This window comes from Buteo buteo, chromosome 2 (genome assembly GCF_964188355.1).
Source record: "Buteo buteo chromosome 2, bButBut1.hap1.1, whole genome shotgun sequence".
Taxonomy (NCBI): domain Eukaryota; kingdom Metazoa; phylum Chordata; class Aves; order Accipitriformes; family Accipitridae; genus Buteo; species Buteo buteo.
The window spans coordinates 75,895,674-75,916,227 of NC_134172.1; the positions used below are offsets into that span (position 1 = coordinate 75,895,674).

General features: G+C 42.5%; 1 protein-coding gene across 1 annotated transcript in view; it reads left to right on the forward strand.

Annotated features, from left to right (window-relative positions):
- CDH4 (cadherin 4) overlaps positions 1-20,554 on the forward strand; it is a 465,783-nt gene that overhangs the window by 360,316 nt on the left and 84,913 nt on the right. The window contains exons 5-6 of the mRNA XM_075020374.1: positions 9-164; positions 7,696-7,840. Of these exons, the coding sequence (XP_074876475.1) occupies positions 9-164; positions 7,696-7,840 (301 nt within the window). The remainder of the gene's footprint in view (positions 1-8; positions 165-7,695; positions 7,841-20,554) is intronic.

The window sequence follows — 20,554 nt, forward strand, 5'->3', positions numbered from 1 at the left end:
TCATCCAGATTCGTTCTGATAAAGACAAAGAGATCCATATCAGATACAGCATCACTGGAGTGGGAGCCGACCAGCCGCCGATGGAAGTCTTCAGCATTGACCCTGTATCTGGCAGGATGTATGTGACTCGCCCGATGGACAGAGAAGAAAGAGCTTCCTACCACGTAAGCATAAAACATTTGGAGTTTTATCTAGGTTCGCAAGCTCAAAGCAAAACTGGACCAGAAATGCTGGCTTCAAGAAGAGACGTGCAGCTTTGAGAAGACCAGAGGTTTTGCTCAAAATCGGAGCCCGATTCACAGTTTGGATGGGCTCCCTGTGTCAGCAGAGACCTGAGGAGCTGACTGCACAGAGGTGCTCAGGCTTAACTAACACTGTGAGTCTCAGTCTCGCTCTGCCGGAGCAATTGTTTTTGTATATGGAGATGCTGGCTTTGTTTCTGCTTTCCTTTAGTGTAACCTGCCCTTGCTAAATCAGCCAAACCAATGCAAAGCGGCATTAAACTGATGTCCTTTTCAGACACAAAGTCAGAGTCATTTGTTTAAAGTGGTGCAACTTCACGCTGCTTATTAAATCCGTGCAAATTTATGTGTGGACTGAACCCCCCAAAACCATGAGAAGCCAATCGCTACATTAGCATGTCTTGGGAAATTACTAATTTAAGAATCATTACTGCAGCTAAACATGCAATAATTGGTATAGTCATTTTTCATTTTAAATCACTAGGAGATGTTCAGGCAGTATGATGGGGGTGTGTCAGATAGGTTTTTAAATATGCAGATAGGCTAATATTAAATATGAGGAAATAATCAAGATTAATTACACTCAAAAGTGGTGCCTCATGCTCTCCTAGTTCATAAAATGCTCTACCTGCAGAATGCTTAGAGTGTAATTGGCCGTTATGTTTTGATATAAATCCTAGCCCCTATATTGCACAGCGTAATTGCACAGCCGATACAGTCCCACAAATTGCTAAAAAAATGGGTTGCACCTTGCATGATAGCCCTGCAAAATTTCAAACACTTTCTGTGTCTGTGCTTTAGTTCTCTCCTGGAGTGGTTGTGAAAGGTTGTTTCATGGATTGCTTTGTATCAGCATTAGCCACATCTATCGGCATCGTAATAGCCGTTCCCAGGGATGCTGTAATGTCAGTGAAACGGTACGGGTCACTTCCACTGACACCGTATTCCTAACTGCACCGTCGGAGATGCACATTCTGTCAGCTTTATGAGGTATCCAGTTAACCATGTTGACACAGCTTCTGGACTGGGGTGGAAGGATAAAGAAAATAGATTACCTCTTTAGTTGGGTGGAAAAAGAGATTTCCCCTGGGTACAAGAAGATCTGAAGGAAAATTATTTTATCCTCTGTGAACAAGAACAATTATTTTGTTTGTTGTGCCTAGGAAAATATGAAGAGAGGTTGTTTTGAAAAAGGAATATTTTAGATACAGTATGTGTCATCTCAGCATTGTTGATATTGTTTCAGCAGTGCCAGGTTTTTATAACAGTGTAGACAATAATACAATACACAAGTTAACACTTTTGATGGAGCCACTGTGATGTCTACTATCAGACACTCTCAGTCAAAAACGTAAGATGAAAAAGATTTTGTCCTCCATAACAACAAATCATGTGCCTCCTAATAACGAACTTAACCTACTGGTTACAGTGAATTCAGTAAACTGAATTCTCACCTGGGCAAAGGTGACTGGATAAGTCTGCCTCATCCGTACCGCAGGATTTCCAGCCTTTTCTGTTCCTTACAGAAACCTTGAACTAGTGACATCCATATGTAAATAAGCATATTCACCCTCTGAAGGTTACAGGAAGATGTAGTTTATAGAGAGTGAATAACTGATAAGTATGTTATGAGACCTTATAGACAGGAATAGTGAGTGATAGAAAATCTGTGTTAGCAGAACACTTGAAGGTGATGGAGAACATTTTAAGTCATGGCTGTAAACAACCTTTAGATCCTTCAGCCTCAGTAGCAATGGATTGATGATTTATAGAACCATCAAATTGTTCTTTTACAAAGCATTTATAAATACACCATGCACAAAGCAATGACCCAGACACTGGTGCAGAAACTTGCAGTAGGAACGGACAGTCCTAGAAACTGGAAAAAATTAGGCCGGCTTCCAGAAAGAAGATACAGTCCAAAGTCTTGGCTCTTGCAGGTTGTGGAGAAGTCAATGAATTTGTGCCACTTCATATAGCTGAGTCTCTAATTGAAAGGAAAGGCAGACTTGGAGCCAGGCTTATACCGCGTACTGGAAGAACAGTGCCATGAGGTCTAGGCTTGGATCTGAGCCGTAGAGCTTGGCCATCTTTAAATGGGTTTGACATCTGCTGTAGAGTTTTCTTAAGCTCGGATTAGTAGCTTAACTCTTCAGCTGGGCTAAAGGATGTTGGGGGAACTGCAAGGCACCATCCCTGGTCCCTTTTACCCAGTAGGACATGGGCGTCTTACCCGATACAGGCTTGCTGCTCTGGCTGAAGATGGGTGCATTTATACAGCTTCAGCTTTTCTGCAGTCCTAAGCAGAATGAAGTCTTTTCAGCATCTCTGTCACTGTCGAGTGTTGTCCTTGCTGTTTTCATTCCCAGGTAATCTAAAAACTAATTATAAAAAAAAAATAATAATTTGCAAGTGTTTGTGAGGCTACATATGAAGAGTTCTGTTTCATTAACTCCCACATTTTCAACACATATTTTCTTATGCATAATTATCTGTATCGCTTCAGGACTACCATTTTTAAAATACTAGTGTTTTAACTCTCCCCGCATTTAGCAAGCCATTTGTCTGATGAAACCTACCTTTTTCCCTAAGGTGAAACAGATCTTTTCTAATTAGATCGGGAGTTCTGTAGCAGAACTTCCCCTGTTTTCAAGATCATTCTTGAACTCTTAGGGAGGATCATTCTGAGCTTGAGGTACGCAGAGATGTATTTGCCTCTGGGACTCACAGTGTCTGCCCAGGTGCAGTGTGCGCTAGCATTCCTGCATTAACCTCCCAGCACAACTGGCAGTGGTAGCGATCGCAAGTTCAGCTGTATTTTGGCCTCATCTGTTTTCTCGTCTGCGCTACAAACCAGAGTACAAACTCTCCAGGGACCCTGCAGACATCCCAGATGCAGAGTCAGCTGCGAATATGAGCAGAGAAAAATGAGAAGGGCTTTGCAGCCACTTAACCAATACCACGTTGTGGTGCAGAACTGCACGTCTTGCACTGAGTGATGCTGTGGGAGCTGCTCCAGTGTCTTTAGTGCCCGTGTCTGGGGACGCAGCCTCGGGACACACTCCCAGCACAAGCACGAGCTCGTTCCCCCCATCTTGCTGCCGTTTCACTGCGGCAGGCGTGTTGTTGCATCTCCCTTTGTAGTCAGTCCTTAATGTTTATTGCATGCCAAATAAGTTTCAGCAGGTAGTAATATTTAACATGCATGAGTTCTCTTGGCCTTATTTAACTGCATTCCCAAAGTCCCGTTTGTACTGCTGACAGCATTAGTGAATCTGAATGTCTTTTCTCATCCAGACACCGGTTTCATATCAAGCTGAAGTTAGGCCTGGCAAGTACAAGGGATAGTAAATTGGCAGGTTAGTTTTCCAAGACGTTTTTCAAGCTCTGTTTTCAAAAGACATCAACATAAACGTGTCAGTAAGTAGTCATAGCTTATGATACTCAAGTAATGTGCATTAGGGGGAAACTTTGAAGCAAGTCCTAATCCAGTCCCAGACGCTTGTATGCTTTCAGCATCAGACTGATGAAATACCATCTCAGAAATGGCTAGAGCAGAACAGGTGGGTTATAGTCTGAGAAGGAGTTGTTTGAAGTGCAAGGAAACAAAAAAGTTTACTAGAAATTAAGGGATACAAGATCTAATTCCAGTATTTCGAACCAAGTTCTAGTGAGTAATGCCAGCCATTTGTGTCACAATGCTCTAATTTGAACTTTTAATCACAATTAAGAGCACACAAATTAGGCATGACATTGTATGCTTATTGCTTAAAGACTCTGTCACTGATTGATAATGTATATTTGTATTAGTAGTATTAGTGCATAAGTAATATTCATATTTAACACAATTCACTATGTTGACTTTGACTAACTACCTTCAGATACCACCAGCCTCCAGTGTAATCAATAATCATGATACTGAATCATTTGTATGCCAACAGCTACATTTACACTGGAAACTGTCAGTAGAAAAACCTCAGAGACCCGTGGTAGCTGCTGCTGAATATGATAGCAATGATTGTCATACTTTTAAACAATATTTGTTAAAGAATATCGAGCCAGCTCCTTGGCTTGTGTACAGCAGAGCGATACACCGGCTAGAGATTAGCCAGCTACCTGTATTAATTTTTCAGAATCCTCTGCAAGGTATTTCATTTGATTTTATTTATTCCTTCTCTACTCCTGTCATGTTCTACCATCAAACCAACTTTATAAATGTTTCTTAACTGTATCTCCAGCTAGCCACCAACTTCCATTTGAATACTCGTGCATGACCTGTGTTTGGCGTGTGTCCTGTGGCCCAGGTTGTGTTCACTGGCCTTTTGAGTGGTGGTTTTTCCAACTCTAAATGACGTGTGTGTCTGACAGAGCACAGCCATCACCGTTGTGCCTTGCCCAGTGCCGCAAAGTCCTCACATGCATCTGCTTTTCATCCCACCCATCGCTCTACCACCAAAACACCCGCTTGGTCACAGGTGGGAGCAGATGGCAGGCTGAGCCGTGGAGCTCCACATTAGACTCAAACTGTGCCTCGCACAGATGAGCCCTGTCTCAGGATCTGAACAACGACTCCAAAACCGAGCGTGTTGTCCTGCTTGAGGATGCCTCATTAATACAAAGAGTAGGGTAGGAGAACAAGGGAGAAGATGAATTAAGGAAGGGAAATGTAGTATCTGATCTACCTTGGAGACACAGCTAGTTTCCCAGTGGACAGATTGCCCCACTGGAGTCCCTCCTTCCTTTGCTCTCTCTGCTGGGAATGGTCTCTAACGAGGAATGGTCTCTAACGAGGAATGGTCTCTAATGAGGAAGAGCTCCCACTGAGCTAAGCTGAGATTCAACCCTCTGGCTCAGGCCTCTCTTCTCCCGCTGCTGCGGCTGGCACTGACCACAGAGGAGCAATGTGTTGTGGAAGGATATGGAGGCGTTGGCACATGAGAATTGTTAAAAGAATGCGAACAGAGAAAATTCATGCAAGCAAGCACAAGAGGAAAAAAGAAGAAAAGTTCACTGAAGTCAGGCAAAAAAGGAGCAGGAGAGAGAAGCGGGGCGTGCAGAAAGAGCGGCAGTAACAACTGCATTGGAGGGCAGAAGAGCAGCTATGGACACCCAGACACCAGCACAATCCAGGATGCAAAGGCACAGGGTCTGCTGCTGCGCTGGGCTTGGGGAGCTGGTGCCATCTTCCTGGCTGTCCAAAAGCCATTAGTCAGGGCACCAGTGCCCGCACCAGTGCCCATGTCCCCAGGCACTGTCCTCCTGCCCATAACTCAGCCCAGGTGCTGGTGCTGGGCTCGGGGCAGAGGTGACACTTGTGCATGTCACCGCAGGTTTGATGAGATTCCGGCAGCCTTGCTTATTGAATCTTTTTTTCCTTGAGTGCAGGCAGTAACACCTTTGTGGGTACATGTGCTTGGTGAGCGCAACAAGCAGATAGACGTGCATTGCTGAGAAATCCCTTACTCCTGGAGATTTCAAACAAAAGCTATCAAATGTAATTAAAAATTTGCAGGGGGAGAGTCAGATCTGAAGGGGAAGATACCGGCTTTGCTCTCTGCTTTATCTCTGAATGGAACCATTTCCGCTGCTGGAAATGCAGCAAGAGAGAGCCCAGTGCTGCCGCAGTTTGAAGATAATAACTTTAATTTTAGCTCCGAATTACTTTTTTTCAAAGGCAGTCTGACCTCTGACTGGTAAAGTTATTGAATTGCTACATCTGACGTGATGAAGGATAGCTCAACAGGTGGGAGTCAAAGCAGTTTGTATGCAGGCAAGAAATGCAGATATTAAGAGCATTACAAGTCATGAAATACAAATGGTACATCCTGTATTGAAAACAAAGCCGGACTTCTTCAGTCTTTCAAGAAAAAGTGCTGCTTAACTTCCTTTAAAAAAATGTTTTTCTCCTAGCTCATTTCACATGGCAGTTTGTTCTCTTTGCTTGATTAAATGTTAATCCAGCCCATCCTAATAGCGTTGCAGTTTCTTTTGTTGAGCTCTGGACTTCTGAACACCATACATGAAGGAGAAAGTTGCATCAATCACAGCACAGCGAGAGCGAAAGACAGAAACCAGTGCTAATGCAATTAGCACATTTATTTGTCATGCATCAGAGGAGCTAGAGACCTCCTTGGCACAAGAGCTCCAACTCCCGGCAGCAGCCCAGTGGCCCGGGGAGCTGCCGGGAAGGACCAGAGGCCTCAATCTCTCGGAAGGCACGAGCTGGTGTGTCCCCTGTCCGTCAGCCCCGCTCTTCCAGCCAGCCCTTGTGCCAAGCTAGCGTCCTCTGAAGCCTTCATTCTTCATCCCGCCAGCCTTGTGGGATATCACACAGCCGTCCTGAGCGCCCTCCCCGATTTTCGTGGCGGTGTGGAGGTTCAGCGATGCTCACAGGTGCTGAAATGAAGAGAGATGACAAATGAAATCTGCAGCGCCTGCACCCAGGCGATGCCTTTCCGCTGCCCAGCCATCGTCAGGGGCCGTGCAGCCCTTTCCTCGCTTGTCTGGGTTTTTTTCTGAAGCCGACATCGGCAGCTCCATTCAGCGCACACACCATTTAGAGTAGCCATCTGTTCCCTTTAATGAGAAAGCTATCCATTTTTTTCACCTGATTACTGATTGTTCCAGACTATTGTTGATTGCTTTGTTTTATTAATTACTCATTTTGACATGCTGTATCTGTCCCTTTTGTTCAGAAAACAGATGCTCTTGTTTTCGAGCGTTATTACTGATGGTTACTGCTAATAAGATAAAGCCGCAGTTCCTCTTTGACTGAGGACTTAACACTGTGGCTCTGGTTATTGTAATGTTTCATCACTGGATATTTTAGTCAAGCCTGAGAAAAATATTTCATTCGTAGTGCCACAGGAGCTCCCATCGTTTGAAAGAAAGGGTCTTTTTTATGGGTTTTGGTGCATAGAGCAGTGGGGTCAGTAGCTGTTGCTGTTCCTAGAGACCATGATTAAACAAAGAATAAACAATACTAATGTCATTCTGAAATCTCTTCACTTAGTAATCCCAGTTACTGTGGGTATGAAAGGCTGCAGGTTCCCATAAGAAACCTCTCGAGTCAAACTCATTTCCTCACCGTGTTTGGAACTAAGCAAATTTTGCTTTTCAGATTGTCAGACAAGGTTCACCACATCTTAAAAATTAAAATATAGTGCTCTATTAGCAGTGAAGGAGATAGCATCACTACTCCACAGTCAAAGTGTTTCCACTGACAATTGCTGTTTCAAAATACTATTTCAATATTATGTTAAGCCTTGAAAAACTGTCTGTGTGTAGAGTCTAGATGGAAACCACGTCACTGCGATCTGCTGGAATTAGATACCCGCTCAGTTCAATTTTGAGAAAGTATTTATGAGGTGAAGTCAATTCTTACAAAACATAGTCTCTCATTCTGCAACAAATCCAATTGCTGATATTATGCTTTCATTGTGCTTATTCCCAGCTCCGGGCTCATGCGGTGGATATGAATGGAAACAAGGTGGAGAATCCTATTGACCTTTACATCTATGTGATTGATATGAATGACAACAGACCGGAGTTTATAAACCAAGTCTATAATGGATCTGTTGATGAAGGCTCTAAACCAGGTACAGTTGAAAAAAAGTCTTAAAGTTATCACAGGCTTTCAAACATTAATCTGGCATGGTGGTTTTGCCTCGTCTTGAAATAGAGGGAATGTGGGAAGGGTTTGCCGTTGCTGGCTCTTCGTTGAAGACTGATGGAGGTGGGAACAGTCTAGCTGGTATCTCTTTCTCTGAATGCAGAGAAAGCACAGACTTGGGTTAGAGGGAACCTGCATCCTGGTGGTCCCTTCCTAGATGTGAAATTCGCAAAAGCAGCAGTTTTGTAGAGTAATGCTCTGTATTGCCATTCTCATACGCTCATTACACATGTACAGGGCTGTTATTCTAACCGCAGAGTACTGAAAGCCAACCCAGCCGCAGTCTTTCACTGATCCTGTGCCTGAAATGCTGAATATCTGCCTCCTTGATATATCCAGTCATTTGCAAAGTCAATATCTGGCACCCAGTCAGACTCCAAAGAGGTCTGTGTCCCAAAGTGTGAAGAAGATACTTTCTTATTTGGGGCCTGATGCAAACATACTGAAGTGGGAATATTCCCACTGAAATTGCTGGCTCATCCTCCATCCCCATGGACTTTTCTTACAGAGGGTGAAACAGGGAAAAACCCAAAGCAGAATTTCAGAAAATTTATGGCTGAAAAATTAGTGAGGGTGTAAGCTGCACATGGAATACGAGTGATGATTTTTACGTGAACATGTTTATATGCTTGGAAAAATACAGTTATAAGGGTCTTTAATGCTTTCTTTTTAACTTTGTTGATTTGTTATTTAAGCGTGGCGTAAGTCTGCAGTTTCCAAGGTGGTAGCAGGGTTGGTTTAGCCTATTGCTGAGCATAACTAATATGAGTGTATTCATTCTTTGAACATAAATTATCCTGTGAAAACTGTCACCAGTACAATTGGAAGTCTCCTGAAATCGGAGGGAGATTTTTCCGAGACAAATTTTATCCTCAGTTTTTTGCCAGCTGAGGGGTTAAATACCACGTGACTTTGTTTCATGTCAGCAAACATTTATCATGGCTTCTCCGCTGCCTGAGGTGTCATAGGGAAGTCTCCGGTGGCCACTACTTTTAACAAGGTGATTCGCCCGTGATTGATTGTCTTTCAGCATTGTGAGGAATGGGCTGCTGCGGTGACACGTAGTGGGGACAGAACGTGACGTTCTTTTTGAGGAAAGAATAGGTACAGCTCCCTTCCTGATATGCTTTGGGTGGTGACATACCTGCTTCAAAGTGCTGATCCGGTCCTGCTCGGCAGAGGGGACGCGAGAAGTCCCTGAGCTGACGACTCTAATGACATCTTCCCAGAGGATTTTCCGGCTTTCGTTTGAAGGCCACTTTGGGGCATATCAAGGTTTGAAGATTGATGCAACATTTCCATAGCAAATCAGATTTCTTACGTCTTATTCTAGGACAGATCAATATTCAAAGTGCTCCCGAATGTTTTAACTAGCTCTGCTCATTTGTGTGAAAGAAGCAGTAAATTGCATCCTCTTCTTGTCTGAAATCCAGATAAGCCTTTGAGCTATTAAATCAGAATAGGTTAACTTTGCCTACAAAATACTTGTGCCTCTGCTTCTACCAGTGATTTTTGGTATTCTGTATCCCAGGCTGGAGTGCTTGCCTTTAAGGCAGGTAGGTAGAAAGCAATCTGGTTTTATTCAAAAGCAATTACATTTGTCTTTGATGTATTTGGGGGTTTTTTTCCCCCTCTTTCCTGTTTAATCGGTATTCTTTTAAAGGTTTATATTAGTACTGAATTTCTGTTCTTTGCTTTTGTAGAACCTCCTGGGAATTTGGGTATCTGAGGCCCTCATTCCATGTACTTGGCAATAAACATGATGTTGTGTCTTTGAGAAAGTGAAAGAGAGGTCATAGAGTTACTGTGGATTTCTGCGTGCTCCTCCTTTGCCTCAAAGTTATGTACCTCTGTTTTGTGTAGAGACAAGTCTAGATAATGTATTTAGCTAAGCATAGATCTTGCAGAGATTTGGAAACTTTTTTATAGTTCAAGATGCTTCAGAATTTTATAACAAGTAAGGAGGTACCACACCAGCCATTGCAAGAGAAAAAATATGCGGCCAGAATTCATGATTATTTGTGGCAGTGGTCGACAAATGAAAGGCATTGCATATTTTTAGAGGTAACAGCAAAATGTGTTCAGTATTGATTCAACAGTAAGTTACACACGTATATGCATCTATAACTATATATATGCATATGTGTGTATATCCATGTATAAAGTACAGATTTGCTTCAAGCAAACTAAGAAATCTTATTATATGTTACAGGAGTTCAACATTCATTTTCCACTGTTCGTTGCTATTGAACTACGCCTGAGGACTGAAAATGCTTCCCTGGATATCCCGTACAATTGTTATTTCTCACATATTCCATATGCCTGTTTATAACAGCTGTGATTAAAAATGCAGTATTACTCGATTACCACAGTATCTGCAATGTTCTTAATAATTTTGCACACCTCTTATGAGAAAAGTAGCTAGAGTATTAGAGTACCACAGATAAATGCTGACTCTGAGGGCAGCTAGTGTGAGCATGCCAATGACTGTTTGAAGTCAGTCGGAATTTTGCCCAGATTTTAAAAAAAAAAGAAAAAAGGGACATATGGAGCTCAAGCTCTACCCATGGAAATTTTGCAGAGCAAGACCGTCAAAAATATGCTGTTGAGCACAGAGTGAGCAGGGCGCGGTGACCTTGAGCTGCAAGGAAAGCCCCTGTAAGGCTTAGCAGGATCATTAGAGCAGATCCCATTCAAAGGGAACGGGAAAGGGCCCTGCGTTGCTGTCACAGCACGCCCTGGGCTACGGGGCAAAGCGAAGGCGTCCGGGGCACCACCAAGTGCAGCGTGGTCCCCTCTTAGCAGCCGGGATGCAGGGAGCTGGAAGAGAGCGCCGGGCCTCATCCCTGACCCTGTAGGACAGCTGCAAATGTGCCTGGACATGGCAGGGGACGGAGGGTGGCCAAGTAAGATGTGACCTACTGAGTCAACAGTGAATAAGCCAAAAGGAGGTAGAGCAAACCAAGAAAATGGGAACGCGGAAAGAATGCGTACTCCAACCTGTGGCACGTTGTGATACCGCTGGGCACTTAGCCTCCCACAGAAGCAGCAAGTTTGCCTTTAGCCTAAAATACAAATATCCTTCCAAGAGGATTGGCCAAGAGCTGGAAGAATTGGCAGCAATGTGAAGAGACTCATCAGAGACAGCCTGATGGGGTTTAAGTGAAGGGGCTTCCCAGACTGCAGAGCACTCAGACTGCCTGGGTTTCCAAGGAGCGTGCTCTCTGCAGTGTGCAAGTCACCTTGAAGCAACCCTTGACAGGAATAGAAAAGAAATCATCAAGTATTATTAATTATAATAGGTTGTTGTTGCTGGTTAAGATTATAATAACTTAATTGAAATAGCGTCTTACACTGTAGCATAGTGTTCTTGAAATCAGGAGCTCATTCTTGGTGGAGTAAAGTTCTCTGTAGCATGAACACGTGCCACAGCCTGACCCTTCTACATCCTCAAATGTGTGATGGCTCTTAAACTGAATTGCATTTCTTTTTCCTTTTCCGATATTCTCTGGAAAACATGTTAATGCATTTCTAGCTTATCTAGCCTAAGGTCACGCAGCTGGACAATTTTAATGTGTAAATGCAGGCCCTTCCAAAAATGCAGAACAGGAGTAGTGATGCAGGATTTTCTTTTCCACGGGACCATCTTTCTTCCTTACTCTCCCCCTCCACGAGTTGTTTTGATTTAACACACCACTGTTTGAAAGTGTATCTTAAAAGAGTGTGTTTTACTCATACTGAATAATGTTCTGCTGCTTCGAACTTTGCCTCTATATGAAGAACACAGCCAAGTTTTAAAAATGCAGCTGCAAGCTCGAGCTGAAATTCCCCTGGTCCCTCTGGCAGCCTTAATCAGCAAAGTTCTCCTGGAGCTGCAGAAGTTACCTTTCAAGTGCTGATAAAGTGGGACGGGTTGCACAGCTTCGCTGCCCAACACCACCTGCCCTGCGAGAATTCTGCTGCCCTTTCAAAGCCCACGTCTCTGAGCTGCACCGTGCAAGCTCCACTGCCTCACGGCAGAAAGGAGCTGGGGTTTACGGTGGGTTTTTCCCCCTGTACAGCACCAATTACTGCCTGCCATGAGCCCAGCCCCTGCACTCGTACCGCTGGGCTTGCAGCATCCCAGGGGTGTCCTGGGGGAGTGCTGTTTCAAAAGAAATTCTACAGTTTCAAAAAAAAAATTGCTCGGTAAGATAGAATGAAAATGCTTAAATGTAAAAGAAAAAAGGGAATTGAATCACAAAACAAAAATGTGATGGAGAAAGATTATTTTGGTCGCTGCAGAAGCTTAGTTTTGCTATAACCACCACAAAATGTACCTTACGATAGGATGTGGATGTCTTACTTAACTGAAGCGTTCAGTTCTGAAAAGGTCAATGTGAAATGCTCCGCAGTGACTCAAGTGCTTTGCTCTGGGTTGTATCTATTTTGTTTTAACAGAAAGATTGTCAAAAATTAACACATCTCTCCAAAACAATTTGTTCCTGTCAGACTGGCCTTTTCCATTCCCACTCGTCCTTTCCACTTCACTAACTCTCTGGATGCATCTTGGTCCCTTTCAAGTCAATAGCAAAAGTCCAAGTGGCTTCTTTTAAACTAGAGTTTCATCCAGCTCCTTCTTGCTTGTGGTGTGGTGTAGGATAGTTTACCCCTGCCACCCTCCCTGGGAGCGGTGTGGAAGACTGCTAAGTATGGACAGTCCTCCAAAATAAAAGAATATTAGTATTTCTTACATGAGAAATGTTGTAATTTAAAATTTCCCTGTCTCCTCCTGATTTCATGGAAGTCTGATACAATAATTGTTGATGGCATGCCACGTGAAAAATGAAATAGCTGGGAGCCAAATCTATATGTGGCAAATTGAGTTAAAGAAATCTCATAAAAATAAGCAGTATATAAAAAACCCAAGGATTTTAAAAGCCGATTATTCTACTAGTGTCCCAGTTTGTTTATTTTATTTCTATGCCAGCAGAGATTCCCTCAGAGATTAACACCATGGACTAATGCACAGATGGGGCCAGAAACTTGAAAGTCATCTGAATATTAAGAATTTAAATCTTTAGCCTCAGTGATTTGAACAGAAAGCCAATTATGAGGCTGAATTAGTTTTCAAATTAAACTGCAATTTAAGGCTTGTGAAATTAATCTTTTAAGGCATATAGTTGCATTTGTATATATATTCATGTGGGGAATTTGGATTCTGCAGTTCTAGCTTGTTCCTCCTCTCCAACCTGACAGTACAATTCATAAAGAGATGCCTGGTGTCCTGCAGGTCGTTCTTTCAGTGAAGGAACAGAGCGGGTGCTGCTGGGTGGCAGGGGAGGAAATGAAAGCGGCAGCGCCTGAGATCTGAAGAGAAGACACTTCATTTTCAAAAATTAATAGGACACTGAGTGAAAACCCCTTCCTTCCATTACGACCCGTTCCAAAAACGCCATAGTGCTGTTCATAATTAAAACGTTCACTATTCTTCTACCAACTTGGAGGTAAATTAATTTTAGTACTGTTCATTTAGGAAGGTCCTAATTGAACAGAGCACCTGAACAGGTTCACGGACCTGGGCTGACTCGGCTGCTGGCAGCGACGTGGCACGGGGAGGCCAGCGTGTGTGCCGGGCGCGCGTTCCTGTTGGTAGCACTAGAGGCTAGAAACAAAGCAAATGCCGTACGTTTCACAGAGAACACGTAATGGTAAAATCTTCAAGAGCCAGAGTATGTCTCGACAGATTCTTGCAGTCGTCCCAGAGCTCTTCACAGGTTGGGTGCATTACTTCTGGGTGCAGTAATTCTGCATTACTTAGGTTCATCACAAGCCTAAATACATGCATCAATGCAGTGCCATTTTCTGCAGTTTGGGTAGGTGGTACTGTTATCCTTGCACTTTATATGCTATTAAAAATGGCTTTGTCCAACCTGACTCTATTCTCTCACACATTACACACAGACTTAGGATACACAATATTCTTTTTCAAGTTCTTTTGCTCAGCCAAGCACAATTTTAAGATAAGAAATTGTTTTTCTGCAGACGCATGTGGTAGTGCTTTCCATTTTATTTCGAGGTGAGTGGTTATGAAATCTGTGCTCTTAATTTCCTTTTCAGAAGCATCCAGTCCCAAGAGCAAGGAAGTGAATTATGGGACTGTAGGTGAGAAAAAAATGCAAATCCCTAGACTGATGGTTTTGCCCTCCAAAAAAATGGCCATGCTGATATAAATTAAAAAAATGTGGAAATCATGTTCTGAGACCACTCTAGAAGGGAGTTACAACACTGCAATAGTCCAGTCTCTGCCTCCTTTCAACCAGCAGTTACAAAGAACATAGTATTATATATATTATAGTACGTACATTACATTATATTACATTACATTACATTACATTACACTACATTATAATGTCAAAATTCAAGCATTGGCTTCAAGCCTTGTGGAAGATCTGTTAGGTCTCAGGTTTTGTGCAGCCGGTTCTGCGTGATTTCACTAGTTGCATATTGCCTTCAGTTAAGCATGAAAACTAGCCATACTTTTAAGCACAGGTCGGTGGTGGTGTGCAGGATATCTTGTCCTAAGTCACGCTTTCTCCATTTTTTGAATTAGCCTCTGGGAATCGAGAGGTTTCATCTGCAGGAACTCAGCCGAGCTGAGGCTCATCGATTTATGCAGTCAAAACTATTTGCTCAGAGGCTGAATGCGCTTTTGCCCATCTTGAAGTTTTACTTCTGTTATTTCTCTGCGGTACACAGGGTCTCAGTAGGCTGCAGGCTGCTGTACAAGAGTTACTTTCAAATCTGGCTGTGCCCATGTGTATGCTGCATTCAGCCCATCCGTTCATTTTCTCTCTGGAGGTATTTATTTCATTTTTAACAATAAGAAGCTATTATTTCAGTTCCAGGTGACAGCAGCCTCTTCGACTTGCTCAGTCATCTCTCCAGACCCGCTTGCTCTCTTCATTCTCATTAGGTTGGCTCTTGCCTTGTTTGAGGCTGAGAATCTGATGTATCCGCTAATTAGGAAGCAGCATCCTTTCTGAATTAGGTTAGCTGCTTGAAAGGTCAAATTTGCCAATGATTACAAAAATAATGGTGAAGGAGAATGACAGTAGCTCTCAGTTATGACTGAAGGAATATCATTCGGAAGGAAAGCCCTGTTTCTGTTTAGTTTTCTATCTAGAGCATGTGGGATGCAGTTTAATTTAAGTATATTTGCAATTTATTACATCTGCAGTAGAGTTTCAGGCACTTCCGTCATCTTGATGTCTTGCACACATTCCTGTTTACCTATATAACTCTGCTCAGCACCTTTGGTGAGTCGGCTCCCCATTTTTCATTTGAAACTGTTAACAATGAGTATGTAAAAGTGCTTCAAATCACCTATTGAACACGTTTTATTTTTTTAACTTGAGGATACAGGTTTGTTTGCTGAGATGTTTTAGTCTTTAACACTACAGCAGTTGTCTAAATACCTTTCTCAAATTTATACTTACTGGCAAGGTAAATTCACCCACAGCACCTGTGCTGTGCCATTTAGACTGCTACTGGTGCCCTGGGTAGGGCAAGTAAAACTAACTGGGATGGCTCGGCAGCATTGCAACCTGCGTACCTGTAGGCAGCCCCCTCCCGCCCCTCGCCTCACCTCCCCATTTTGGGAATGGCAGAATCTTGTTAGTTCTATTGATCAATTAAAAAGACAGGTAGCACAAGCACACTTCAGCATGCTTATTGGTAAGAAAGATAATTTTTTACATAGGGAAGCTGTAGGCAAGTAATTATGTGTATAGTTGTACTCTGAGGACTTGTTCAGGATCCCATTGTACTTTTCATTGTAAGTTGGTTTTGACGTCTTTGCTTTTCTACTGTGCTGTCTTTCTGTTCCTGAGACCTTGTTGCAATGAATGAAAACACTTAAAGGGTGAAGCATTCCTATCATGAGTAGGGACATGACATTCCCGTCCTCTGTGGGGAAGAACACTAGTATCAGGAAAGTCTTCTGAATGGAAAATTTTATTTTTAAGAAATGTTGTAAATTTTACACTGCTTTTCAGTATTTAATCTTCCCATCAAGAATTACTGTCTTCTCTCTATCTAGCATCGGATGCAGAGTATTCACTAAGTGAGCTTTCCAATTTAGGGGAAAAAAATTAGGAGGAAGGGGAGGTTTCCATTAGTACAAAGCCATTATTAACTTGGGTTAATGAAGATCTAATGTAATATGGCCATCACCACATGTCTGCACATAATGATTCAATCCTTTTCTATGGGGGAATGATTAAATTAAGTATCTTGTAGGTCAAAATTAGACTGAGAAGGTTAACCAACCTTTAATGATTCTGCAACCATTTACCAGCCATTAAAAAACATAAACTGTAAGATAAAGCCGAATAGAGAATCAGCGGTATCGGTAAAAACTGGATGAATTTTTAGCTTTTTCTATCACAGGAGTAGACAGAGAGGATTGTGTATTTTTATAGTGATATGTAGTATAAAGGGCAAAGTAAAAGGTTTTTTTATCTTTTTTATTTGGATTCCTGATAAGTGTCCATTAGCTCTTTCTTTTAACATGCATTAAATCTAACTAATGGATATCAAACCAGCTTAGAGAGATGGTAATTATAAAGCAATTGTAACAAAGACTTTGGGAGCACAACTGTGCTAAGATATTGTTTGTATGCCTTGAAACCGTGAAAGCTCAGTCTTTAAGGAGAAATGAAGTTGCATAGATGGGAGAGCAGAGATTGCAGACAACGTGATGTGAATTAGCAGTCCTTGGCATGCTTTGGGACTGTCTGAGCTAGAAAGAATTGAGCTGATTCTCAGATTCCAGAATAATTGGGGGGGGACATTTCTTTACAACTGTATGCTTATCTGCTTATACATACGCAGGGCAGCTATCTTTCTTGTTTTGCTTCTTTTTTTACTTAACATGTACAGATCGAATGAGATATAGTGAACCTAGCAAAATCTTTTTGCAGTCTTTTACAAGCAGATGCGATTAATTTTAAAATCAATGAACAAAACTGAATATACAGGTAAAAATTATGTCCCCTTGCTTCCATCCCCCCAGATTCTGTAAAGTGTTATTTTGCCTACCCTGTAGAAAGCTTAATTAATCTAATGGGAATATTTTCCATAAGGGGTGCTTTCAAGCATCTTTCTCGTGTGTCTTGTCCGTTGTTAGATTGAAACAAAAATATCTCATTTGACGAAGTAACTTCTAGGAGATTGCAGTCTCTGGGAAATCAAGGGGAATGCATTGTGAAGTTGCAGATTCTTGGGGTCTTGCCTTTTATTGATAGATCTCCTTCGTCATGCCATACATTAATTTTAACTCAGGTGATATATGAACTTGGCACATTAGTTAATGAAAGCTAATTCACAGTAATCTTGTCATCACTAGCTGTGCATGATAATTCAATCTGCTTCTCGGAAGAGCTGTTCAACATGCAACAAATTTGATTTAATATTGACATGATGTACTAGGTTAGGTATTTTATTTAACGTACCATGTGCCTTATTTGATGAGAAATGTTTTTCTTTCAACAGGTTATCTACCTGAGTTAGTAGGCCAGGTGTGTAGTTTAATACATTTAGATCAAACACCGTCTGGACTGGGTATTCATTATGTGATACACTGCGCAGGCTGGGGCAAATTCCCGAGTTCTGGCACTTCATGCATTAATTTAATGTTGTCAGTGTGCTTGAGAGCAAGCCCTTCAGAGCAGAACAATAAAGCTAATGCTTCTCTGATACGCTGAAAGCGTGAAGTCCCTCTTGCCCCGTTTGTACAGGTCTGTTGTAGCTCCATCACCACTGGCAGGGTCTGACCCAAAAATGGCAGAGTACAGCCTGGGGGTCTTGACTGTGACTTGGAGTTCTCCCGGTGTTTCTGGTCTGTAGTAACTGCTGTGAGTCTCTGCTTGGGCAGGATACAGGGATTTTAGGATGGTGTGGTTAATACTTTGATTTCCACAAAATGCGTACACACACATATCCTGCAGGCCAGATTGGGCAGTCTGTACTTTTTCACTTAAACCCTAACAATAGCAGCCTCAGTCCTCAGGTGTGTAAGAACTGTGCAGTCTGCCACTGTATATTTGCCTAATTTGTGTAGTAATAGGGGCTGGATGCTGGATATGGGAATGTATTTCCTTTATTTTAATATAAAGTATATGAAGATATATCCCTGTGCATAGGATGCAGAAACATGACATTATTTACTTTTATAGCAGGTAAATCATCACCAACCATCTTAGTATAGTGGAAGACTTTATATAGCACCCAGAAGGTGTTAGACACTCTAGCAGTATATATCCACATCGCTCCATTGAATACTCTAGTGCACAGATATATGTTTCTGTCATTACTGCAGCACAGGAGTATCTAGTGGATACGTCTTTCTTAAAGACAGGCTAAACATACAGAAAACTGAGTGATACATAGATGGTGAGTATAGGTTAGACCAGCTTATCCCCTGGGAGCGGTCCTCAGGAGTGGTACCCTCAGCACGGGTAACAGGAGATGCTGACACGCTCTTATTCTTGGGTCAACGTTGCCGGGTGGGAAATGTGTATGCATAGGAATGGGAACGGATGTATCGGCCACCATCCATGCTGCAGAGAAGAAGAAGTAATTTGCAGCCGGTTTACAGGAGACTGTGGTCAGACAAGCAGCCCCAGGGAGCAGCTGAGAGCCAGGGAAGGAAGCGGCTGCTGCAATTCCATCCTGCGCTGCAGAGTGCTGCAGCCACACAGGGCCTTTTGCAGAGGACGCTTTATTAAGTTAGAAGTTAGTAATTAATGCTGAGTTCCTCTCTTTATTTTCTCTGTGGTTGGGTTTCATAACAGAAATTAAAGATATGAGATAGGGAGCAGATTGCCTCTTGAAATACAGCTCCCTGGTGCTCAGTTCATGACTTTAGAGACATTTGTCCAGTCCCATCTCCCTTTATGGGAATGTAGGTCAAATGCTGTCGAAATAGTCCTTTTTTCTAGAGCAGATGTGCTCAGTCCTATGCTACGCTGTAGAAAAGAAGCAAAAAGATCAGGGGAAGAGCGGAGACCTACTATACGCTCCATCCACAGTATAGCTGCTGTCAGCTCAGCCCATGCCCACCACAGCAGCAGCCTGTTGGGTTCCCCTGCCAAGCTGGGAACACACCATCTCCCACATGTCCTGGTTTATTCTGGAAACCACAGTACGGCCTGAGGGACCCCAGATGAGAAGGGACCAGAACTGCAGGGTGCTCTCCTCTGAACTTAGTGGCCCAAGTAATTTTCCTTTCTGAGTTGTTTCTTGCACTAGGAGTGAATCACGAAATACCACTTGTTTTTTGGAATATGTCCTAAGACTACACATGTCCTAAAATAGATTCTGTTTTCCTCTTCCACTTCTGTTTTCATTAGCCCCAGGTTTTGACATTCTGTTCAGAGATATTTTCAGTATAGAATGCGTTAAGATAACATAAATTCAAAATCAAACATCTCATTCAGCACATTTCCTATTTAAATTTCTCCTGTACATTTCCCCTGTACTTATCTAAGGGTTGGCTTCGTCATTTGTATTAGTTGTCTCGTGATAACCGGTTTTGCAAAAGAGCGAAAAAGGAACGCTTGAAGAGAAAGGAGAAAATTCATTGCTTGCACAGCCTTGTTTCAATTCACTGTTCCTTCCCTCTCCTGAAGTTTATTGATCAGAAAAATGTTAAAGTTGTCGAGTAGTTTGTTTTCATTTCACAAATGTGAATCAGGATTATTGCAGAAAGATAAGAACGTATTCATCATTAGAATTTGCTTTACACATTCATTTATTTTTTAATCTATAATTCTTATTGAACTAAGAAAACTCACAGGGATATGTATCACCACAGAGAACAAAAAGAGCCTGATTGAGGCAGATGGAAGGAGATGAGCAAAGCACTTTCCACAGAGCAAAAATACAAACTTATGAGGCCACTTCTTGCTAATACTGAGAAATGTTGCTTTCCCAAAGTTGGGGAAGATACTGGGGGGATTGCCTACGTGCCGAGTGGCTTAAAGACATTTGGCTAGGGTACAAAATTTGGGCATGCTGCAACCATTGGTAGATCTGCCCATTTAGAGCATGGGGTATGTTTTTAAACTCTCTTGCAAACAGACACAAGCTCTCCAGCTCTCTGCTTTCTCTGAACTGCAAGTTTGGTAGCTTTGTGACCAAGCTGGGGATCTTGGCTTATTAGATGAGACACGATACAATGTTGACGTAGCCACACGTCCTCGAGTTAGCCAGTGGCTTACATCTAACCAAGTGGACAGAACAACTCAGCTCTTTTTGTAAAGCAACGCATGGATCCATCTTGAATCAGCTCAGGTTCTCGTTGCGACAACTTTGCATCTCCTCCAGCATGGCAGGTTCATAAGTTGGTTCATCTGTTCAGAGTTCCCGAATGAGCAGTGTTCAAGTGGTAGATTCCATCTTTCCATTGACGCTGTTGGGTTTGGTGGTCACTAAACGAGGTTATGTCTGGTTTCACTGTTTCTCTTTGCGTCCCACTCCTCCTTTCAGGTCTCATGTCATTAGATTCATCCACTGTTGCAGATTGCTTTTTGTAAGCAGTATGTGTCTGCCCTTTTAGTCATTCTCTCCTACCAAAGTAACAAGCGTAAAGCTGGGC